The sequence below is a fragment of the Cryptotermes secundus genome, unplaced genomic scaffold, assembly GCF_002891405.2.
Source record: "Cryptotermes secundus unplaced genomic scaffold, Csec_1.0 scaffold1964, whole genome shotgun sequence".
Lineage (NCBI taxonomy): Eukaryota > Metazoa > Arthropoda > Insecta > Blattodea > Kalotermitidae > Cryptotermes > Cryptotermes secundus.
In genome coordinates, this window is record NW_019731612.1 from 239,741 (window position 1) to 263,363 (window position 23,623).

General features: G+C 40.7%; 1 protein-coding gene across 2 annotated transcripts in view; it reads right to left on the bottom strand.

Annotated features, from left to right (window-relative positions):
• The window catches only part of LOC111867320 (protein Wnt-16), a 75,747-nt gene continuing 52,124 nt past the window's right edge, over positions 1 to 23,623 (bottom strand). Inside the window, exons 4-7 of one of the 2 annotated variants that reach the window (XM_023857064.2) lie at positions 12,982 to 13,126; positions 8,711 to 8,851; positions 8,338 to 8,577; positions 1 to 4,745 (exon numbers count right to left, since the gene is read on the bottom strand). In XM_023857064.2, the coding sequence (XP_023712832.1) occupies positions 4,644 to 4,745; positions 8,338 to 8,577; positions 8,711 to 8,851; positions 12,982 to 13,126 (628 nt within the window). In that variant the 3' untranslated portion in view covers positions 1 to 4,643. Of the gene's footprint in view, positions 4,746 to 8,337; positions 8,581 to 8,710; positions 8,852 to 12,981; positions 13,127 to 23,623 lie in introns of both variants that reach the window. The other variant, XM_023857063.2, reaches the window with a different exon arrangement.

The following is a 23,623-nucleotide window of genomic DNA, read 5'->3' on the forward strand; positions in this document are numbered from 1 at the left end:
TGATTAATTTGTTGTATTTGTGTGAAGACAATGCAGTTAATGGTAACTGGATCTAGATATTATTCAGATGACAAACCCCCTATATTAGGGTAGTACAGTGTATTCTGTAAAGATACGCAGGAGAATATGACAATTTCCCTATCCAAATGGTTGTAATACCTGTATGTATGGATTGTTGAATGATAATAAAAATGAAATGAAATGAAATGGAGACAGAATCCACTCTCCAAAAAGTGATAATGTCCGGAAACACAATAACTGTTTCAGTAAGATACCTACACTTTCATCAGAGTCCTAAATATTGTGGTTGAAAACAGTTCTGGTTAGCAATACAGTGTGACCTGGCAGGAAATCAGCACCATTCATATCACAGATCAGAATGTGTCTGCTGAAACACTGCCCCTCCCTTCTCCTTCTGCTTCATTTAGAGAGCAATTCATTAAATAAGTGAACCAATTTAACATTTCCATGTGCAGTTTATTCAAGTTTCAGGTACACCTGTTATATTCCATACCCTTTTCATTTTCTTCTTTACAAAAAATTGACAGCAATTATTACAACCAGTACCATACAGAACATTAATATAGAATATACTAGAATTTCCAGTTTTGTAGAACACTGTACTTTATTAAAAAATATCCCCACTTGGGTCATGCCATGGTTGAAATTGTTAAGTGTTTGGAATTTCTGTTGGACGAAGTAGCACTGGGGCAGGCAAATTTCACTCCGAGTACTTGTATTTCATCTTCCAATCATTCCGCTGCTTCTTGTCATTGCTTGTGATAGGCTCATCACAAATGGATAATATTTTTCTCAGAAATTTTGTAAAAAGTTGAGACAATTACCAATTGTTTCAATGATGTATTAATTCATATTTTGAGAATGTGAACATTTGTATGATCAAGTTGAAGACAAAAGGATCATATGATCTAGATGCAGGTTATGAAGGTGTGAAATGGCTTGATCTGACAGCAGATTAAGTCCAGCATTGGATTTTAATGCTCATTGTGACGTGTGTTTAGATGTCTAAAATATAAAAATTTCTCCCTAATTTAATATAAATAGGTATTTGCAGATGAGAGTACACCAGGAACTGGTGAGCTAACAATCATGAAATTTTTGCAAAATATCAGTATATTACAAAAGATAAAAACTGATGAATACTTATTACTTCACAACAACAATGGAGGCACCATTAATTGAAGACTTACTATAAAGGAATAAGATGGTATGGGAATGGTTTGAGAATAAACAAAAGAGAATCTAAAGGAAAGTTTTTATATGAAAACAAAAAGAAAATACCTAAGAAAAGACAAAGATTAGTCCAACGTAATGCTTGGTCCCTTCTCCTGCGTCTTGTAATAACAATTTGGTGAATGTATGGCACCACAGAAATGGCTGTAATGGAGAGTGCAGCAGAGAGACAGAAGTTTGGTTCTCAAGTACTTGTGTATGGCTCATGTGGCTTTAAAAACATTTAGTGACCCCAATAAGTAATTGAAATTAAAAATAAAAGAACATGCACATATATTCTGCACCCAAATAACCGGGAGTGTACTGTGTACACTAAAGAGAGTTTAAATGTTTGGTAGCATTAGGACTAAGACCACAAAATATAAACATCAAAAACACCAAGTACCCTGTGAGATAAGAGTTTCTCATGGTGATGACTATGAAGATTGTGCTGTCTCCTGGGATGTAACACCATTTAGTTTGTTAGAAAGCGATCAGTGTTTTGGGGGAACCTGTCATCTCCATCATCATGGTACGGTTTCGCTAAACTGCACCCTGAAGATAGAAGCAGCAGGTTCCTCTGAAATGTTGATAACAGAACCTGTCATGCCACAGGGCATCACATTCAGATTATAGTAATCCCGTGAACAGTAATAGAGTGAATACCCTAACAAGCGCAAAGTTTAGAGGTGTTTCCCGATTAAAATGAACTGCAATTATTTTCTACTATTTATCAACATTAAAAATTTGATAAATATCACTTATCTAAATAACTTTTCTTGAAAATCGCTGGTTACATCTAGGTATCTGAATTTATTTTTGATCTGCAAAATACTTCTGATAAAACCATTCCCATCACCAACAGACTGAATTGAGGTTATTGTTTTCTTATATTACTCAACACCGGATTTCAACAATAAGCCAAAAGAAATGTACCAATCAGAATCCCAAATAAAATCTTTTATGACCATAAGGGAAGTCCAATAGACTCATTATAAAAATTGACATGGTTCCAAACTAAACTGACAACATACATCTAAGCTGATTAATGTTGCTGCTGCTGAAATGTAGTACAGATGTGTGAGCAGAAAGTTCCTATGAATGTGATGAGAGTATGCAACTTTGATTAAATTCTCACTCAGACAAATCATTCATCAAATCTTCTTTCACAGTTAAAATTCTAATATAATTCATTAAATATTTAGAGTTTTCTTGAAAATATTCTATGAGCTAATACACAGTGCAATCATCTCAGAGGTTCCTACAATCATTGAACCACTCAAGTGCAAGAGTGACACATGCCCACTAACTAATCAGGCTCCAGGATTTTGGATTATTAGCAGACTCAAAATATCTACAGTCTAAAATATTAAGAAACTGAGGTTTCTTATAGAAAACTCTTTTTATTCTGTTGAAGAGTATCTTGATAAATAATAAATGTTCGATCTTGGGGTAATTTTCAATGGAAGCATCCTGTTGTGTTAAATATATAGATTTCTTTCTTAAAATCCATCACAACACAACAACAAAACAGTTGATGTTGATGTTTGCACATACAGACTGTCCACTGAAATATATAGGACAAACTGGATGAACATTTAAAATTAGATTTAAAGAATATATAAGGGATATAAAGAATAATGCCAAAATTCCAAATTCACCCAACATACAGTAGACAGTACATATGAATACCATACAATAGACCAAACAATGGAAATTTTACATATTGGTAAGAAAGGTCAAGCTTTGGATACCTACAAAAGATTTCATATGTATGACATCAGTAAAAAAAGAAGCAATTACATTATAATTTTACATATCACAGCTTACCAAACATAAACAATAACCTTACCTGCCATCCATACACACCCTGTCTCTACCTCTCTCCCCCCCCCTCTTAAACAGAACTCCATAACGACACATACCGCCAAATCAGTTGCAATCCGCCTTCCTACCTGACCGGACATAATACAAGTAGATAGAGGTACCCATCAAATAGTAAGTAGACAGTACAACTATAGTATCAACATCACTATCAATATTTAATCACACTAAATATAACTACAAAATATTCATAATCGTTATTCTCGTTATATTACTTCTGGATATCAAAAGTAGATAATACTACATGCATGCCAGCGAGCCTCCAAGAATTTTAACCACTTCATACGTGTACATTAGCAAGAAAACTGTTGCCATATGTCTGCAAAAACACTATGACATAACATTACGATTGCAACAACCTACCTTAATAGGACATATTATATGCATAGTTCTTAATTATATTTTAATTAACTTATCTCATTTACAATCTTTATCTTTTATTTTATTTTATGTTATATATTATTATATTATGGTATACTGTCAAAAATCCAGCACTATACTGAATTATATGGTATGCAATTCAGTAGCTTAAGAACACGTTAATTGTGTATTTGCCTGATGGCTTTCTAAAAAAGCAGAAATATGTAGCAAAATATTGTTAAACATCAACTGTCCTGTTGTTGTGTTGTGATGAATTTTAATTAAGAAATCTATACCCCAGTAATTATAGCATTGTATTTTAGTTTGCATTCATTACTTTCATATATATATTTTAATTGTTATTTATCTTATGTAATATATCAATGTAATCTACTGAAAATTTCTATATCCAATGCTTATGTACCCGAATGCATGGATGAATGATAATAAAACAAATGAATGAACAAACAACCAAACAAATACTTGTGTGATCAGAGCGGATGATAGAAATAGTCTCTATCAACAGGCTGCTTTCCTGGTACTTACATGAAATTTACAGTCACACATTAAGGTGACATTTTGAAACACAATAAATTAAAAAGTTTGAAAACTTCAGTCTCCTATGCAAGGCATTTGAGGGGGTTCCAAGTAAAATGTTCAAGCCTGGCACAAATCTGTTCACTTTCCCTTCAGTGGGCGCTTCACATTTCATTATTTAACAAGAGTAATGACGAAAATCAGTGCTAGACTTGATCATTCCTGATAACAAAATCAAGAGAGAACATCTGCAGAAGTTGCTGTAATCTGAATGTGTTATTTTTAATAATTTCCAAAGGCTAATATATCAATATCGATTCTGCTGGCAATCCAAATTGCTGTGGCATGATTAGATGGAAGAAGGGTCAGAACTCTAGCACCTGAGCAGTTCAGTGTTCTCAGGAAGCTGTAAGTTGGTCACGCTGCTACTTATACATAAAAATTGGCAAGCCTTAGGCCTAAATTATGGAAGTGTTCAAATTTTTATTTGTTACTTCTGTTAGCACTGACACAATGCAACTGCACCTACCTCTGAATCCATTAAAAATATGTATATTGTTTGGCACAATTACAAAAGAAACAGTGAATGTGACAAGAAAAGAGAGAATTACAAGAAAGGAAGTTAACAATTACTTGCAGGTGTGTCGATCAATTAGAGTTTCACAGTTCTTACATTTCACAGAACAGCACCACACAAATTTGCACTGACATCGTTCCACATGTTTTATCACCTGAAATATATTGAAATATAAAATCAGCATCTACAAAGTCATATCACAGATGAAGAAAAAACATTAGTTGTTTCCTATAAACATGAAAACAATTAGACTGATTGGGTGATTTGTTCATCAGCTGTCTGTTGGTCTAACTCCGTGGTAGAGAAGAAATACCAGCATTCTCTAGTTCACATACATAAATATTAAAGAGTCCTTGTGCTTTTAAATAATAGGCATAGTTTTGGATGAAATATATGTTCCATTACCTTCATCTCTCCCAAGTGTTTTAAATGGCTCAATTTTCAAAGAATTCTTACTGTTCCCTTCTACCAAATTTTCTGTAATTTTTAAGTAAAGTAAACCCTTGTTAATCCAGAATAATTGGGAGGGGAGAGGTCATCTAGATTAAGCAATAATCCAGATTGGTGATGCAAAAGGTAGCCTTAAAGGACAAAAAACTTAAAAAGCAATATATTAAGTGATGCTAATGAAAATAAATAACAAAATATCATCTGAGAGCTTTCATTTTTAAAACTGTACGAAGACAATACATGTATTCATCGATAGAAGATTCAGAAGTTGTGCTTGGTTTTGAACATAAAAGTGCAGGTTTTTAGAAACCCAAGTTTTGTCTGAACATACAAGTGACTCATCTGCCTTCATAAATTCCATGTGTCTTTCAAAGATGTAATCAACCATGAACAGCATTTTTCATTTTTCATACTTTATCCATAAAATTCTAAGTGGATTAGCTAGGGTTTACTGTGTATACAGTTCAACAATTCAGCTATTTAGAATAATTTATTAATTAGTCCTATATTTCGCAGCAGAAATTAACTTTGCACCAAAAGGTATACTTTTCTTTGAAGCCTACAAAAAATATTAACCCTTTCAGCAAATATGCCAGAACTAAATCATATGAAAGAAATGCATCTATGTCATGTTACTAGCAGTGTTATTCATGTGTATGGTGTAATTTTGTCCATACTAATGTACTATGTGACAGCTTTAAAAAGTTCTGTGACAAAAGTGAATGTGGCATTTGCACATGACTGCCCATAACACAGGGCAGAATTGTTCAGTTTCAATCCGCCGAGGGTCTGTGACTGGTATCAGATGAGATCACCAAGCTGCAGGTGTCTCAAAGTTGGGAAGTGATTTTCCTTGAACATCAAGCCAACATCATAGGTTGTCAGCTATTAGGAAAATTAGAGATACACATTTTGCAAATGTTTATGCAGTGTATAGAAAATAAATGATTTACCAGTTTAAGGTCCTGAGAGACATCAGAGTTTCAAGATAATTGTGAGCCTTTGGAAGACAAATGATGCAGCACATGGCCTGTGACATCATAGAATGGGGACACTCTAAGATAGATGTTGGAGAGTGTGCGCTATTATCAGTATCAGACAACAGAAATGACTATACAGAAAGTCACAATTTTGGTTGAGAGCTAACATATGATCACTGGTAAGAATCTGAGTATGCACCCTGTCTGCCACCTCATTGCACTAAGTATGCTTTTCCTGAAACAATGACACACCATACCATCTTCTTGAATACAATGCTGTGTAGTCAGGTGAAGGGCTAGTGTGACTGGCTGATTTGCTGTGCTCTTAGTCATACTATTAGCGTTACTCTGGCCAACAACAAGCCAGATTCAGTCACTCTCCTGACTTTTGTCAGGTCATTCAACAGCATTAACAGGGTGCTGTCACAGCACAATATCAAGTCAGTTGGCCTGCAATGAGTTCCTTTAAGTCAACCAAAGATGACTTGGGACCGAGAACACCAGAGGTATACAATCCCCCCTGCAAGTGCACTGATGTTTATATTGGACAGACAGGCCATTTGTTCAACATGGCAGAAGGAGCACCATTGGAGCATCCGGCTGGAAAATAATGTGGACCAGTAAGCCATGACAGCGCACAGCAACAGCTTGAAACACTGCATCCCACTCCATAGCAACAGCACCCTCACCACAAAACCCAGACATATGGACTCCATCATCAGGAAATTGTCAGGATTGTGCATGGAGAATGGCTTGTGTCTAAGCAAGTCATGGAAACCTCTCAGCTGCTCACAGAAGGATCATAAGGAGCCTTCCTCACAGGATTCTCTAGCTGGGTTCTCCAAGGGGCCATGTAGGTCTGCTAGGTCTGGATACTGCCCTTGTCAGGACACCAACTCTGTCCTCTCTGGGTAGCCATCAACCCTAAGCCTTTCCTTCCTGTGTTGGCCCCCTTCAGAGCTCTTGCTCCTATTATTTCCCAACCTCAGCACATGCCTTCTACTTCATGGTCTTTTGTTCTCCACCCATGCATGGTTTCTCTCCCCCTGTGGTCCCATAATTCTGCACAAATGGCTCTTTTCAGGGCTGTTCCCAGTTACCCCTCCTCCAGTTCATCCTCTTTCTCATGATGAACCAACGGGAGCTGACACTTCTTGCAGTGCTCACCTGTTTTCTGTACAACCCCAGGTTTTCTGCAAGTAAGTTCCCCTGCTTCCCTTCCATGCTGGTTTCTTTCTAGGTTTAGTCTTCAACCCTTAGGATGAAGGCAACATGTTCCCCCAAAACAATGGTAGACTTTGGCTGGACTATATGGCATTATATCCCAGAAGACCAAATTTTTTGTAACCACCACTGTGAAAATCTCAAATCCTACACATGAGAACTAGTGCTGAACACATCAGTGCAGATAATAACCTCAAATTCTTACAAAAGGTCTCCACACATGAGGAAATATAACGTTTCCTGTGCCATCCCCAAAATAAATGTCAGTCCTATATGCAGGGGTCATAATTATCAAAAGAACCACAAACTTTTGGAAGCATATCCCACAGGGGAAAGTGATGATGGATGTGTTTTTCGACTGGCAGGGCACTAAGCACTATGATTTCATTCCTGAGAATGGTATAATTAACAAGACAGTTACATGGAGGTGATCATCTGTATATTGCAGGCAAGACACCTATGAGTCTTAAAGTATAGGTGACCAAGATTGGTCACACTTTCATGATAAATGCCCAGGTTGGTGCAAACGCAAAAACATGCCAAGTAGGGTACTGTGGCACTGCATCTTCCTAATCATACACTGCAAATTCATGTGGCTGCAAAGGTCATGTTGCAGGCTCTAACTTGAGGTGGCTCGCAGAAAGGTTTTGAACAACTGTACAAAAACTGGTAAAAGTGTGTAACTGCCGAAGGATATTATTTTCAAGACAACTGCACCTAAGAGCTGGTTAGCATCATAATATGGCTCCTGTCCTAGAAATGATTTAAATCACTACAGATATCTTTCTCTGTGACAGATTTGGACCAAGCAATGATCACAAAATACAAGCTTATCGTTACTTCTGAAATGGCAATTAAAACAGAGTACATGTCTCATAAGGACTTTGTTACTACACACAATATATGAGACTATGCATGGCATCATCTACCAACAGTTAGAATATGTTTAGCTTTAAATGTCAGTGACCCTCGGTGATCCTGTAACAAATGTCAATAGAATTCTCTTTATTCTAGTTCCCTAGTGCTACTCTGTAAAAGTACTTGAATTTAGTTAATTTATTGACAGTTATGTGGTTGTAGACATAATCCAACCTGTGTGTTGTATCCCCGGCCACAGCAAAGTAAGTCACAGCTGTCGGGCCCATGAGACGTCTTATTACAGATGCGTCCTGATGTCCCCGGGATTCCCTTCTGAGGATCATTCACACAGTAATTGGGCGACTTATGGATATGAACCAAGTCACCTTTCCCAACAGGCAGGCGTCGTTTGGTTTTGCTCTTGCTCTTGCTCTTGCTCTTTCGACGAAGGCGTTTGCGCAGTTTGGGGGCTACCTGCTTGCAGGTGAGAAACATGAATGAATTGGTCAGGAAGCCTAAAGAAAGGAAAGAGTAGGTAGATTTACTTGTTAATATAATCACTGCTAAAAATGTGTGAAGGGCTCGATCAATATGCAGGATGGCCTACCTGTACAGCTTGTTGATATTTACGTTTCAAAGTGTCGCCGACTTCATTGAATGACGGCATTGTCCTCCAGCATGTCTTCACTTCACATGAGCCTGATATACCATGGCATCGGCATTGCATTCTCATCAGTGATGAGACTACCTGAAACATATTGCAGAATAATGAATATTATTGGAGACACACAGTTGCATAGCTGGTTGAGCTTCTGTGCTACAAGCTGGAAGGTCGCGGATTCAATTTCCAATGAGGTCACTGGATTTACCATTTGACCTAATCCTTCAAGCCACACTACATTTCTGGGATCAACTCGGCGCCTAACAGAAATGAGTACCAGGAATCTTTCTGGGGTTAACGGGCAGCTTGCACATAGGTCTGACGTCACCACCATCTGTGAGCCGACTGTCTATAAAATGTGGGAGCCTCAACATCTCACAACCCATGGGCCTCCATGGCTTGTTACATGGATAGGTTTACCTTTAACAAATATTTTTATGCAAGACCTCAATTTTAAACCTTCTAACCATAAATTCATTGTCTGGGATATAGCATCACGTACTCTGGCAGGAGTTCCCTGACATTTTAGTGTTTAAGAGTAAGCCGAGTAAGGAAGTAGCAGAAACCAGGCAGCCAGCAGAGCAAGCTGCTGGCTTTCCAGCCATAAGAGTCATTCTTGGTCTGAGCCTGATTAGGCCCCATGTCCATATTTTGGTACACCGTCACAGATATTTGTCCGCCTTCATGGGAGGAGGGACCTCCTCCTTAACAAGAAGGATTTGTTGTTTAAATCACTGATAAACTTGCTGCACTCCTAGACCATCCTGTCATAGTCGTATTTGTACACTGCTTTACATTTTATCACTACACCAATAATGTGAGGGCATGCGGTAGCATAGTTGGTGGAGGCACTATGCTACACGCCAGAAGGTCACAGGTTCAAGTCCCGATGAGGTCATTGGATCTTTTTCAATTGACCTAATCCTTCCAGCCGCACTATGGCCTGGGGTCAACTCAGCTTCTAACTGAAATGAGTATCAGGAATATTCTTGGAATGTTATCAGGGGTAAAGGGCGGTTGGCGTGTAGGGCTGACAACCTTGCCGCCATTTATGGGCCGAATGTCTATAAAATGTTGGAACCTCAACATGTCACAATCCTATGGGCCTCCAGGGCCTGTTACAGGGATACCTTTACTTACTTTACTTACACCAATAATGTACACACTTCATCATTATGCTGTAGTAAGTACTTAAAGTATTTTACACAATTTATGGAGGTCGTCACAGATAATTCTCCCCCAATCCTTTCAGTTTTTAAATTCATAATTGTCCTAACATTCATTAGACACTAGCAGTTGATGTAGTATTATTAAATAACAAGTGAATCCAGTAACCTACCTCACACACAAATTTATGAAAAGAGAGCGTCAATCAGAGCCCTTCCATGGGCAGTGCGCTGTTGTATCTTGTTTCATTTCTCCTTCAAATCTTCATTCACATGGAGGTTACAATATTTCACTCAACCATTCCAGGTTAATGCTGATGTACTCCAGCTGAACCACACAAACTTACTCAACCTTGTGGTGTAGTGGTTAAGATTTCTGTCTTTATTCAGCATGAGTGGGGTTCAAATCTCAGTTCATAAGCAAACTGTTCTCATTCATCTTTGCCCTTGTTTCTTTCAGTCCCTACAGCAAATGCCACGAGAGCAGCTCAAGAGACCATGACTGGGTCCATTTACAACCTTCCCAATTTACCATCTATAATTACCCTGTCACTCAGTGTTATATAACCTATAGAGCTGACAAAGCATCATTAAATAACAGAGACAGAAGAAACAATCACATCAATTTCCAGTTTATCAGCATCCATCCTTTAATACCAGTACTGTGTTCACAACCAAAGTGCAAAATGCAGGATTTGAGGTCCTTTGAGGGTTCTTTCTTCTGGTCCATTGAAAGTGTGTCGATGTTTCAAAGGAAATGCGTCACCTCCATCTTCAAGATTGAACAAGCGAAGCAAGAAACCAGCAGAAATCTGGTGGCAAGCAGAGCAATTAGCTTGCTGAAATTTCAAATTATATAGGAAGCAGGAGAGAAATGTAAGAGACTAAGTCAGTTCCCACTTGATCTGCCAGTTCCCAGCGAACCAGTAGGAGACAAGAGCAGGATAATCAGCACGGCCCTTTTAAGCCCTGATGCACTGGAAACTGTCTGAATAGGAGGACTGTTTCTGAAAGTAAACATACAGTTTGCTGTCACCAGCTACAATTGGACTGGACAGGGATATTCTGGAATTGAGGCAAAGTGTCTATATTGTTCTCTGTGCATGTGGTAGATGCCAAACAGACAGACAGACAGACAGCTCAAAATGTGGTCCTATGCAAGGTCGATGGGGAAACTGGAATGGCCCAGCATGCATATGCAGATGGGCATCGTGGAAGTCTGAATGAAGTAAACTGAGCTGAATGACGTGGACTCTGGCAAATCTCGTGTGGGGAGTACAGTCTGGCTATCTCTTCTGTTTGGGTTCCCATCAGAAGCAAGTTACAAGTTTAGCATCATTTTGTTTTGCACAATTCTTTAAATTCTTTAGGTTTGTATTTTTCATTGGTGATTTTCTATTAAATTAGTTTCTTAAACAAGATATTCCAAAGATTTTGTGAAAATTTTGTTTTGTCAAATTCTAATGGAACTGGGGTTGATATTCTTATCCACCTAATGGTCAAATTTTATTTATATTCTACCACACTATAACAGTTTCTCGGATTGGTAGTTATAACCTTGCTCGCTGATTCTTGTATTTCTTATTGCATAGCTTTCCCAAAATTGGCAATTGGCTTTGGTTCAGGATCTTACAAAATTTGATAGGTACAAAGGTGTATGCCTGTCTAGAATTACATTTCCTGTTAATGATACTCAATCTGACACACCAATACCATTAAAAACATTACTATTTAAAAATAAATTTATATAGTTCTCTTCAAGGAATGCATCCAGTTGTGTGTTTATCATTCTACATATATATATATATACAAATACATATACATGTAATATACAAATACACACACACACACATATATATATATATATGTGTGTGTGTGTGTATTTGTTTTGTATACCTGTCAAACACAACAATCAATTAAAATAACTCACTTTCACCCTGTAGACTGATGATGATTCCATGAGAGGCAAAACATGTTCAGACATTACACTTTAATCACATAAAAACTCAATTGACATGACAGAGTGAAAGTGAGTTATTTTAATTGATTGTTGTGTTTGACAGGTGTACAAAAACAAATACACACACACAGTTTATAGTGCTATAACTAGAGTCACTTAATTTTTCGGGTGATTGTAAACAGAATTGTGTTTATGAAACGTTCTATTCTGTGTACTGTGTGTTGTAACATATAAGTGTACGTACTTTGCATGTAAACAAATTATGTGATAGTGGTTTCCTATTTGTAGTGATGTTTGCCCTCTGAAGATGGTCCACAGAGACCGAAACATGTAGGGGTGTTGGGTTTCTATGTAGTAAAAAACTTACGGTCACATTGGACGGAGTGATTTATAATTAGAATTCTTACATTTATTTACTGCAGACAGAGACTGGCATGGTGCAGATGTTACACAGGACTGCTATCTTCACATCACATCAGCTATGTTCCTAGTAACACATGAAACTGAAGGGTTCTACACAACACGCATCCTGCTCACTCAGTTCTCCAATAACTAATTAGTTCCTTTTTGTGGTTAAAACAGCTGTGCAGGAAGCTGACCACTCACTTCTGTCTAGTACCAAGATTGAGAATGGACGAGTATTTTCCTCCTCCTCACGGTGTGAATCTTAAGGACTGGGACACCTGCACATTTTATTTGTACATCAGGCCATTTCAGAAACTATATAGATCGGTCCATGTGTCATCAAGTGAGGTTTGCAGTGGATCGACATTACTCATGAAGAAATGTACCCTGCATTCCATTCTGAAGTGTACTGAGCCCATTAAGTGACTTAGGAAGAGGACAGACATGACCTCCCTCTTGCACATTACCTTTGTGCACTGAATGCTACAAATTCATAAAGAAGCACAACAAACAAAAGCCTACCACTCTGTTCAGCCATGACATTAGATTAATATTCCATTCTAATCCCAAATCGAATGGCTCTTGTATGTCTCGGGTGAGTATCAAAGTGCGGAAATGTTTTTTTATTAAATACCTGGAAGCTAGGAAAAGGGGAAGAGGCACAACATTCATACAGACCCACTCACCTGTCTCCCAGCTTCATTATTATGCAGGTTCATTCTCAGCCTCACACTCCAAGCTTTCTTGTTCTTTGTTTCTGGGGCAGGCTTCACTCTCTCCGGTGCATCAACGAACTTGCGTGCAAATTCGACTCCATAGTTGAGATTATCGCTACAATAAATATGAATATAATATTTCGTTTAAAATATATTGTCTTTTTGTTCACTGCCTCTTTTAAATTCACTAACATGACAACACCAAACTTCAGTTTTAATAACCAATTATTGTCACTGTGTGATCCAAGGCACATACAAAACTGGACCAATCAAACATTGTGATTCCCAGTTCATATCTGGTTCTGGGCATTGGTGTATATATATNTTATTAAGGATAGCTGAAGAATTTCTGAACATGCCTCATATAACATTAATAAATACAACTTAATATTTTTAATAGAATTATACAACCTGACTATTATTTTGAAATATATGGGCATATTTTCATTTAGTACAGATTCATTTTCCACCCCCTCATTTTCAGGAGAAGTACACTGAAATTCACAAAAAATTATAATGCTACCCATTACCTTGTATGATTGTAAAATCCAGTCTCTTTACTTTGAATAAGATACAGATAAATTAGTTTGTCAGCAATATTTTGACTTTACACAAAGAGATAGCTGAACTGTTAAAGTAAGGCAAAGTTATTAATTAAGTACCAAGCATCAAACACATATGGGGAATGGGGCAAATTTCCTATCATTCTTAATTTTGGAATTAGATGTAGGTGAGTGCTGAGCTTCTAACCCCTGCCACTTTTCTTTCTGGGGAAACAAACCCCAGTATCCACTGGATAGGAGGCCGGGTGGGCTAGGCACTATGAAGGAGAGAAAATATCTTGCCCCTGCCGAGAATTGAAGCTTGATTCCTCAGTCGTTCAGCCCATAGCCTAGACACTATAGCACCTGGGCTAGTAAGTGAGAAGTAAGAAAACTAAACAATGACTTGAAATTCTGTCTCATACTCTTCAAGTAAGCATATAGCATATATGGGACTACTACTCCGGTAGGTGTCTCGCTAGCTTTGTCCATGCCCAAACCACATAGTTGCACCGGTACACAGCACACGTAGCCATTTGGTACGCAAGCAAGGAAAGCCATGAACTGTGCAGATAAGATGCAGGTGGGATGATAATATTAAAAGCGATGATAAGGAAATTGGTTCTTATGGTGTGAACTTTGCCATGCATTAAATCTGTTGGAGGGATTTACAAATGAAGGTGTTGAACTGCTGAGGTTTTAGAACCACAGAATATTATGAATCCAGTCAACTGGAGTACATCTTGAGTTACATATACGAGCCACTGTGAAGTTGTAAGCCTGCACACTAGTGTAATTTTCAGTCCTTCAGAGAGGCTTGCATGTAAGATAAATAGAAATGTGGCACTGCTGCTTACAAAACAGTATTCAAAAACTGAAAACTAGGACAGAGTAAGTCAGGGTTGGTAGAGAAACCTAGCGCTTCTCCCTGCCAAAGCCCATGGTAATTCACCATTAGCTACCTAACTAACTACATGGAGTTGAGCCTTCTTGAGAAGCTGCCAGTTGTGCAACTACTCAAGAACTTCCCAACATTGTATGCAACCAGAAGGTTCAGTACAATGTTCACAAGAGGCCTCCACTGGCCCCTATGCTGAGCCAGATCAGTCCAGTCCATACCACACCAAACTATCTTTCTAAGATCCATTTTAATATTACCTACCCACCTACGTCTCAGTCTTCCTAGTTGTCTATTTCCTTCTGGCTTTACCACCAAAATCTTATATGCAATCCTCTTCGCCCCCATTCGTGCTACATGCCCTGTCAATCTCCTCCTCCTTAACTGGGTCATTCTAATTACACTTGGCAAAGAGTACAAGGGTAATTCACCATGTGAAAGACAAAATGGCAACAACGATTCACTTCTGTTTAGGCTACGACGTACCGGTAAATCAGTAATGGTGATGACAGAAGAGAACAAAATGTTAATTTCCAAAGAGTTTTATTTTAGCTTCAAAACAAGAAGCCATTAGTGTGACTGTGGAACCAGGTATTGTGCAGAATATCTGTGTTGTGAATGTCAAGGGCTGGAAACTTCAGGCCGTACATCTCACGTTTTAGTAAGTGACTTGAAATTGCTAAAATCGTCAGCAGAGATTCTATGAATGTATCCCAACCAAGCACGCCCCCCCCAATTTTTCATCGCGCATTTACTGCAGCACGCTGTTTCTACGATGAAGGCCAATTCCACTCTCGTCTGAATGCTTGGGTAGACATCAAATTTATTTTGTAATGTTCCATCTTGTTTGTGAAATCACAAATAATCAACGTTATTCACAATATAAATTTTATTTTCTCACTCCAATACTTGTTTTGACCAAAATGGGTCATGTGAGAACACCACACAGAAGTTAACAAATATAGTTCATTACAATATTTGGTTTTCAGGTGGGTTCTGTCTTACAAGGGAACTGGTTGAAATGAATACTAAGCTAATGATATGATGCTGATAGGTGAAGTAAAGTTGCTAATCATCTCGTCATAAAGACGTGTTGCTGAGTTCAGGTATATCTCCATAGTTCTTAACCTCAGTACTGCACAGAGGTGAGTTGTCAGCTCCACGCCCCGGTCACTTTGCCCCCATGGGAAAGAGCCAACTTTTCCTGTAATATAGGAGGCAGGGTGGGCCCTAGAGCCGGTCTGGACGCTGTGGAATGGAGAAAAATATCTTGCCCCTGCCGGGAATCGAACCCAGATCGCCCGAGGTTTCCTACGAAGTCTCTCAAATATCCACTAGTTTATGATTTGTTGCGAATTGAACTAACAGGAAGACCCAACCGAGATTTGCTGAATAATAATAATAAAACAAACTCCGAGATTTTAGTCCGCAAGCGAACTATACCGACCGAACGACCGCCGCTTGTCGGCGAAGTTAGTGCCAACTTTTGCGGATAGAGGGTGTCGCGTGGTCAGCGCAACGAATCTCCACGGCCGTTAATTTCGGTTTTCTAGACCGAAGCCGCCATTTCTTTGAAATAGCTCCTCAATTATCATGACGAGGCTGAGTGGACCCCGTTCCAGACCCACTACTTCTCAGGAAAAATCTGGTAGCGCTAGGAATCGAACCCGGACCTCTGGATCTGTAGCCAGGAACTCTGACCACTAAAATAATAATAATAATAATAATAATAATAATAATAATAATAATAATAATAATAATAATAATAATAATAATAATAGCAACAAATCAGGTACTAGTTTAGAGGTGAAAAGCAAAACACATGCATTTACAAGGATACAGTACATATTATAATGCTTAATGTGAAAGCGATAATAATTAAATGCATGTATATGTTTATTATTTTTGCAGTTGCTAGGCCTAATTTTTGTCGATCACTCGATTATTGGGAATGACGAAACCGCCACTGAGAGCAGGCTGACAATGTAGCGAACGAAGCGATACCGGAAAGTCTGTCTGCTACTGAATGCTAACATAAAATACGTTACGTGGGGATTTTTTCTTTCTTTATTTAAAAGAGCCCTAATAGATAGGTTATGTAGTTAGATGTAGTGCCCTCCCTTTGCAACGTATTAGCCGCCTGGTTCTCCCAATTAGGAAACAGAACATCGAACTGTGGGCTTGTTAATGAGCTCCCCTGAGGTTACGACACACGAGATGGGGGGCGGGTTTGTTAAATAAGCCCATTCTTCTCCCTCTTGCTTTCTAGGTTATGTCTGTTTGTATCCAGTGCTTCACCTCTTCCACCTTGAATCAGTTCACGTCTCCCTCCCTCGCCAAGGATTTGGCTTCTCAACAAAATGCTAATGAGGCACAACTTCTAAATTGCTGTTGCTTCAGCAAACAGAGCGCCCAGTGCTCAAGACTTGAGAGCTCTCCGCGACTGCGCGCTGAACACAAAGAGCGGGATAAGTAGCAGTGCCTATTTCAGCTCGCGACCAATTAACGCGACGTTATGACTCCGCGTGACGATTGGCCCTTGTCTTCACCTCTGTTTCCCGAAAGAGGGAATGCACATAGTACACAGACTACTGGTGATTATGATCTGTTCGTTGGTTTTTCTTTAATTTCCAGGGGTGGGGTGAAACTGAGTCCACTTGGTACATCGGCCACTAACTGGCCTATTGTACCCGGCCCGGACGATAGATGATGAGCGTGGAGCAGTCGGTTGAATGATAATTGGCAGGGGAAACCGAAGTACTCGGAGAAAACCTACCCCAGTGCCACTTTGTCCACCACAATTCCCACATGACGTGACCCGGGTTCGAAGTGCGGCCTCTGCGCAAGTTAGTCAGGACAGAATGTATTTAAGAGGAGGTTTAGGTATGCCAAACGGGAATAATTTGGAAGTGCTTAGTCAGGCACACACCTAGAAGACTGAGATTAACTGCGCTAAATTTCGGGCTGAGCAAGTGGTGCCCCATTCGGGGCCCAAGTTACGTACCTGCTGGCCAATTGTGTCTCTGATGCTACATGAAGAGGTATGAACGTGGCGGGAACTACCCTGAGGCCAGTTTGGATTTCTGATTACAAAGTCGTTACAGCTTAGTGACTGAGGTGAAAGGGTATGAATTGGGATGTCAGGCTTCGATACCAGGAGTAGGTATTTGGACTGTCTTCTCATCCTTAAGTCCTGATGTCCTGAACGACTACAGGAAAAAAGCTCCCCCCACCATCACTGACCGAATTCTGCTTACCCAGAGGTAAGCACCTCTCGCTTATGGCGAGAAGCAGACTGCCAGGAGCCTGGAGTTTTATTTCGAGGCCTTCCATACGCCTTCTCGATAATATTGTGACATGACGCCTGAAAGCCGGAATAGTTTAGCCAGAGATCAGCGATAGCGGTCTAATTATTTGTATTTCCGAGTCGTGCATACAAGTGGTGAATAAACCCAATATCCAATCCATACCCCGTCTATAGTCACACCCCTAAACTTTTTTCTTCGAGCAGCATTCTCTGTAACGTCATAAATTCCGCTGCCACCCGAAATTCTCTCTTGAGCCAATGGGTGCACGTGTTTCAGACCTGCAGCTCTACGCGCTTCTGAATTAGCACGATGTGGCGATTAACTTCATGGAAGAGAGTTCATCTTGAGAAGATGACAGTCGCTCACATACTGAAGAGATTCCGGAAACGGAAGGTTCATTCCGCCGATCACAGTGGCTGTGCGCTCGAAGGCTGATATGTTGGGTTTGAATCCACCGAGGCATTGTTATTCGCAATTATTTTGTGTTTGTGCTGTTCTGCGTGTAGGTAGCGGCCTTGCTACTGACTGATCCCCCGTCCAAGGAATCCTACCGACTGTGTATAGGGTTACGAAATGGAACAAACGGCTGTAGAGCCACTGATTACTGAATATTCAGTCCCGTGTTCAGAAGAGCCCACAATTGGCCACACATTCTCACCCTGTTCCTTTCGGATCCCCTCCGCTCTTCTTGTCCATGTTTACACTTCAGTCTTTCCGACTGTCACGTGACTGCGGGAGTTTACATCAAAGTGCTCCCTCAACACCCTGTTCTGTCACCCGCAGACCTCGTTCCTTCCCTCATCATGAGCCGTGTTTCACACCCATAAGAAAGTCCTGAGGAACTAACCAATTAATTGGAAGAGTTCCAGGTTCATCAGTATGCTGATATCATTGCCGCTACATTCCACTTAAACAATACTAATACTGTCAAATGTGCCCAATTAGGATAAACATGCTGTCGAGTTCTGCTTGTCACACTTTACAGAAAATAAACTGTACACGAAAGGGAATTTGATAATGCATTTCCAATTAGTTGCGTCTGACGGCACCGGCACAGCGCACCCTCGCCACTTCGGCTGCGGTTATTCCGGATCGAAATACGCTATTCACAGTTGGGGGCGTACTTTAAAAGACACATGCATTTTGGAAGGCAGATGAGTCGCTTGTCTGTTCAGGCAAAACTTGAGACAGTTGCTACAAACCTGCATTATTACTTCGCAGAAAAACTATGACTTATGAATCGTCTATCTATGAATAATATATCGTATTTTATAGTTTAAAAAAGCTCTACAGCGATACAATATTTTATTTTCATCAGCATTTTTATATCATTAAATTTTGCATATATTTGTCTTATAAGTTCTCTTTTGTCTTTCAGGACTACCCTTTGCTTCATTAATCCGGATAACCCCCCCCCAATTTCTCCGGATTAGCGAGGGTTGACTGTACTTCAAAGTATTTTTTAATGCTAGTGGGGTGGGACTAAGTCCCTTGTACTGCGGCCACTTCTGGCCTATTGTACCAGCCCCAGATGATAGGTGAGGGTGATTGTGTAGCAATTGGTGGAATGAAGATTGGCAGGGAAGTACTCGGAGAAAACCTGCCCCAGCGCCACTTTGTCCACCACAAATCCCACTTGACCAGACCCGGGATCGAACCCGGGCCGCCGCGGTGGGAAGCCAGCGACTAACCGCTCGAGCTATGGCGGGGCCACGTACTTCAAGGTAACTTAGCCTCCATTATTCCGAATTTCCAAAATGGAAAGTTTCTGTTTCTGTCGCCCATACATGCGGGGGGGGGGGCATTCTGTGGCACTGTGTGGCAATGCCGTATGGGTCAAACTGACAAACAATGTCATCGCGAACGAACTACAAATACTGCTCAGAAGAATTGACAGTGGATATCTGACCCTATCCAAACTCTCAATGTGGTCTAAATAAAACAAAATGGGAACACCTCCGGTTTAAATGCTATTTGTGCATGTTTACAGAATCACACTGCTGGAGTTCAAACCAGGAACCTCCGAATTGTCCCTGATCTCAGTCAGATCGAGCGAAAACTGCAGATTCACCCAGCCCCCGTGCCAACTGGGCATGGGCATTCAGTACACCTAACGCCCAGGTTAGGGACGAGCTGGCTTTAGCTTCAAGCTGTTCCGCCTGTGAAGTTCTGGTGATGTGCTTATGTGTAATTAGACTTACGAGGAAAGGCTTCTTTTAAGAGCTTGTACGGTACATTTTCACCTCGCCGTGAACTGTATTCAGGGCAGGTGGAGCTGTTACTGTGTGTAAGTGCAGTATTTAGTCTTGCTTGAAAGTGGAGCATCATAAGGGGCTTGAGAAGACTGCACTAAATCTTCCAAACCGGTAGCGCTTTTCTTGAATCACAGATCTCATACTTCCTGGCATCTTCCGGTAGGGCACACGAGGATTTGCAAACTGCCTCACAGAGCAGATCAGTGAGATGTGACAGGCTTCTGCAAGGCGTCAGCCCGCATGTTCGGTTGACCTGTTTATCATAGCTTCGGGCTTCTCGAATTCCTCATGCGACTCTGTGTGCGTCGGAAAATGCTTCGGAAAAGATGTGAGAAAGGAAATCAAGACTGCATTATGATCCACAAAAGTAAAATGGAAAGTGGCAACCAAACAAGGATGACTTCAGAGTTCGATACGAGGAACTGGACTGAAAGAAGGATTACAAGCCAATCACAGGGCAGAAGAGATGTACGGAGAAGGTAATCTGAAGACGTGCTTGCAGCTTACAGTCTGATAAGATGATACAAGGGAAGACCGAGAAACAAATGACAAAAGCAATTGAATTGGCCTCTAAACGACTCTTTGGGGCTAATCCTTCCAACGGGAGAAGAAATAAGTGAGGAGGAGACAGCGATAATTAATAATTTCATAATCGCTTCAGGGGGGACAGAACACGCTCAGGAAGAAGGGAGGGAAAAGGTTGAGCTTTTTTGTGTGGGGGGGGGGGGGGGGGANGAGGAAACGAAAAGGACCGGAAATGAGAGGAGATTCCGATTTCTCCGAATCCCGACAAACAGAGGCATTTCGGTGCCCGAAGCGGGGCAGGTCCTGCAAGAGATTCCGCAATTAATGGCCGAATGTCTTGATTACAGACGTTTCGGTGGAATCTGTAGCCATTAGGCACTATTACCGATCAATTATATTTGATGAAATGGTAAATTGGTCAGTATAAACGCGCTTTACAATATTATAGCGTATAGGTCCGTTACTGGGTAACGACATCAAAAACAACGAATCTACATCCGCTGCTAGACAACAGATTCTTAATAAGCAAATATACGCAGCCGTCACTGAGTAACGCCTTCGCAGATAAACCCGTTCTCACGGAAACGACTGTAGTACAACAATGAAAGGTGTTTTGTACACGGTCCATGCCGAGATATTATAACCCAGACGGGTTTGGAAGTTAGTCAGTTGGAGAACTCCAGTGCGGAGGCGGGGTCGAATACCTCCACCGTTGCCCTGTGGGTCGTAGGGGGCGATGAAAATGGAAGTCTCGACAGTAAAATATGGTCGCGAGTTCCATGGGACTCGAACTCGATAATGACTATGCTGGCGAGGGCCAGCAGTAGACCGGTTTTCTCGTCGGAGAGAGCGCCCCACTTCAACAACCCCGCAACTGTCTGACAGCAATAAAAATGTGTTTTTAAGCCCCAGATGGGAACTTTATTCCAGAAGAGACTGGCAGACTGACCGTTGATCCTGACATAAGTCTCAGACTCAAGTTTGTCAGTTGGAAGGGAGCCTGTGAACAGAAGACTTAGTCGGTGAGGTTGAGAACGGAAGTTTAAGAATCTCCATTGTTAGAAGCCGTTACCAGGGAATAACTGGTGAAGACACAGCAGACTGAAAAGACTTTGCGTGTGCTGTGGTAATCTTTAAAAGTGTATAAGTGTTCTCACGAGTCGTGCGTTAAATCCAGTCTCTCGTCCAAAGCCCCGTCGATACTCGGTCATGCATGTGACAATATTTTTATTATCTAAACATCTTATATGTAATCCAAATATGGAGAAAATTTGGATTAAGATGTTTTCTTATGAAGCAAATTAGAGCCAGATGGTCATGAAGTGTGCTTTGCTTTATTCACCAGTCTTCAGCCACTTGCAAGGTATTTCGTCCGTGCAGAACAAGAAAACAAACACAGCTTGTGCAGCTCACGTGAGACTTATCCCGCTGTTGCACTTGCACCACATGCTGCAGCGCTATCAGAGGAAGCAGGAGCACAGCGGTGAGAGCTTGTGACGAAACTTGGTGAAAAACACTTTTCATTTGTTGAAATACATGTTTGCGCGTGGAGATGTTTACAAATATTTTGAAGCGCTGAGGACCCTGTTTTCAGCACTTCTACGTTCACACCCCTAGACAATCTCTCTTCACTTCAGCGTTGCCAACCTTATGGGAACATACTGTAAACCTTCGCTAATCCGGATCGAAATGTGAAAATGCTGTTCACAGTTGAGTACGGCATTTAGGAAGGCGGTTGAGTCACTTGTCTCTTGAGACAAAACTAGAGGCAGTTGAGGAAAAGATATTGGATACATTTATGTATAAAATTAATAACGACGATATCCCTAGATAACTATCTTGTAAATCGCCACGGTGATAGACTCGCTCCTGTGCGTAGGCACTTCCTTCTATATCCACATGGAATCAAACTCAGACCTTGCTTGAATCAGTTCTGCCGGAATTATTAGCGGGGACTAATGGCTCGTCTGTTCCAATCTGCCTAATCTTACTAGCCCCACGTACACTCAACAGCAAAAAGAAGGAACTAATGGCTCGTCTGTTCCAATCTGCCTAATCTTACTAGCCCCACGTACACTCAACAGCAAAAAGAAGAAACTAATGGCTCGTCTGTTCCCATCTGCCTAATCTTACTAGCCCCACGTACACTCAACAGCAAAAAGAAGAAACTAATGGCTCGTCTGTTCCCATCTGCCTAATCTTACTAGCCCCACGTACACTCAACAGCAAAAAGAAGAAACTCTTGCACGTGTTGAAAATGCTGTAGGAATGAGCAGGCCACAGCCCTTACCATTTGCTGAGTAATTGCAGGATGGCAAGCGGTCATAAATTCAGAATTACACGTTTTTCTTTTAACTTTGTCGATCGTCCGGGCACTGTAAAACTAGAGAACACGACGTTTCGGACACTGGATCTGTTTCCCCAGTGATTGAGGTCAGCTCTTTCTAAGGGACACAGCAGAGTAGGCGTCTCTCTCCGTTATCTGAGGATGGAAACAGATCCAGTTTTCGAAACCAGAAGACAGAAAGTCCGAAAGGCCCAGTAATTCTGGGTGTTATACACCATCGTCAGAACCCTTTAGAATCTAATCATAATTCATACCTCCACATAAATCTCTAAACGTCCCTGTTCTTACTCCGCCTCCAAGGCCATCCATTCCGAACTCGAGTTTCGAGGAGCCTCTTGCAAACCAAGCGTCCTCTCACCAGAATTACTATGCATATACGTAAGTCTATAGATATGTAGGCTACATTTAATTATGCTGACCGCCTCTGTGGTCTAGTGGTTAGAGTTCCTGGCTGCAGAACCAGAGGTCCGGGTTCGATTCCAGGAGCTACCAGATTTTCTGAGAAGTAGTGGGTCTAGAACGGGGTCTACTCAGCCTCGTGAGGATAACTGAGGAGCTATTTCAAGGAAATAGCTGCTCGGGTCTAGAAAACCGAAATTAACGGCCGTGGGGATTCGTTGCGCTGACAACGCGACACCCTCTATTCGCAAAAGTTGGCACTAACTTCGCCGACAAGCGGCGGTCGCTCGTCGGTATAGTTAGTTCGCAAGGGCCCGCAACGTTCTCTCTATATCCTC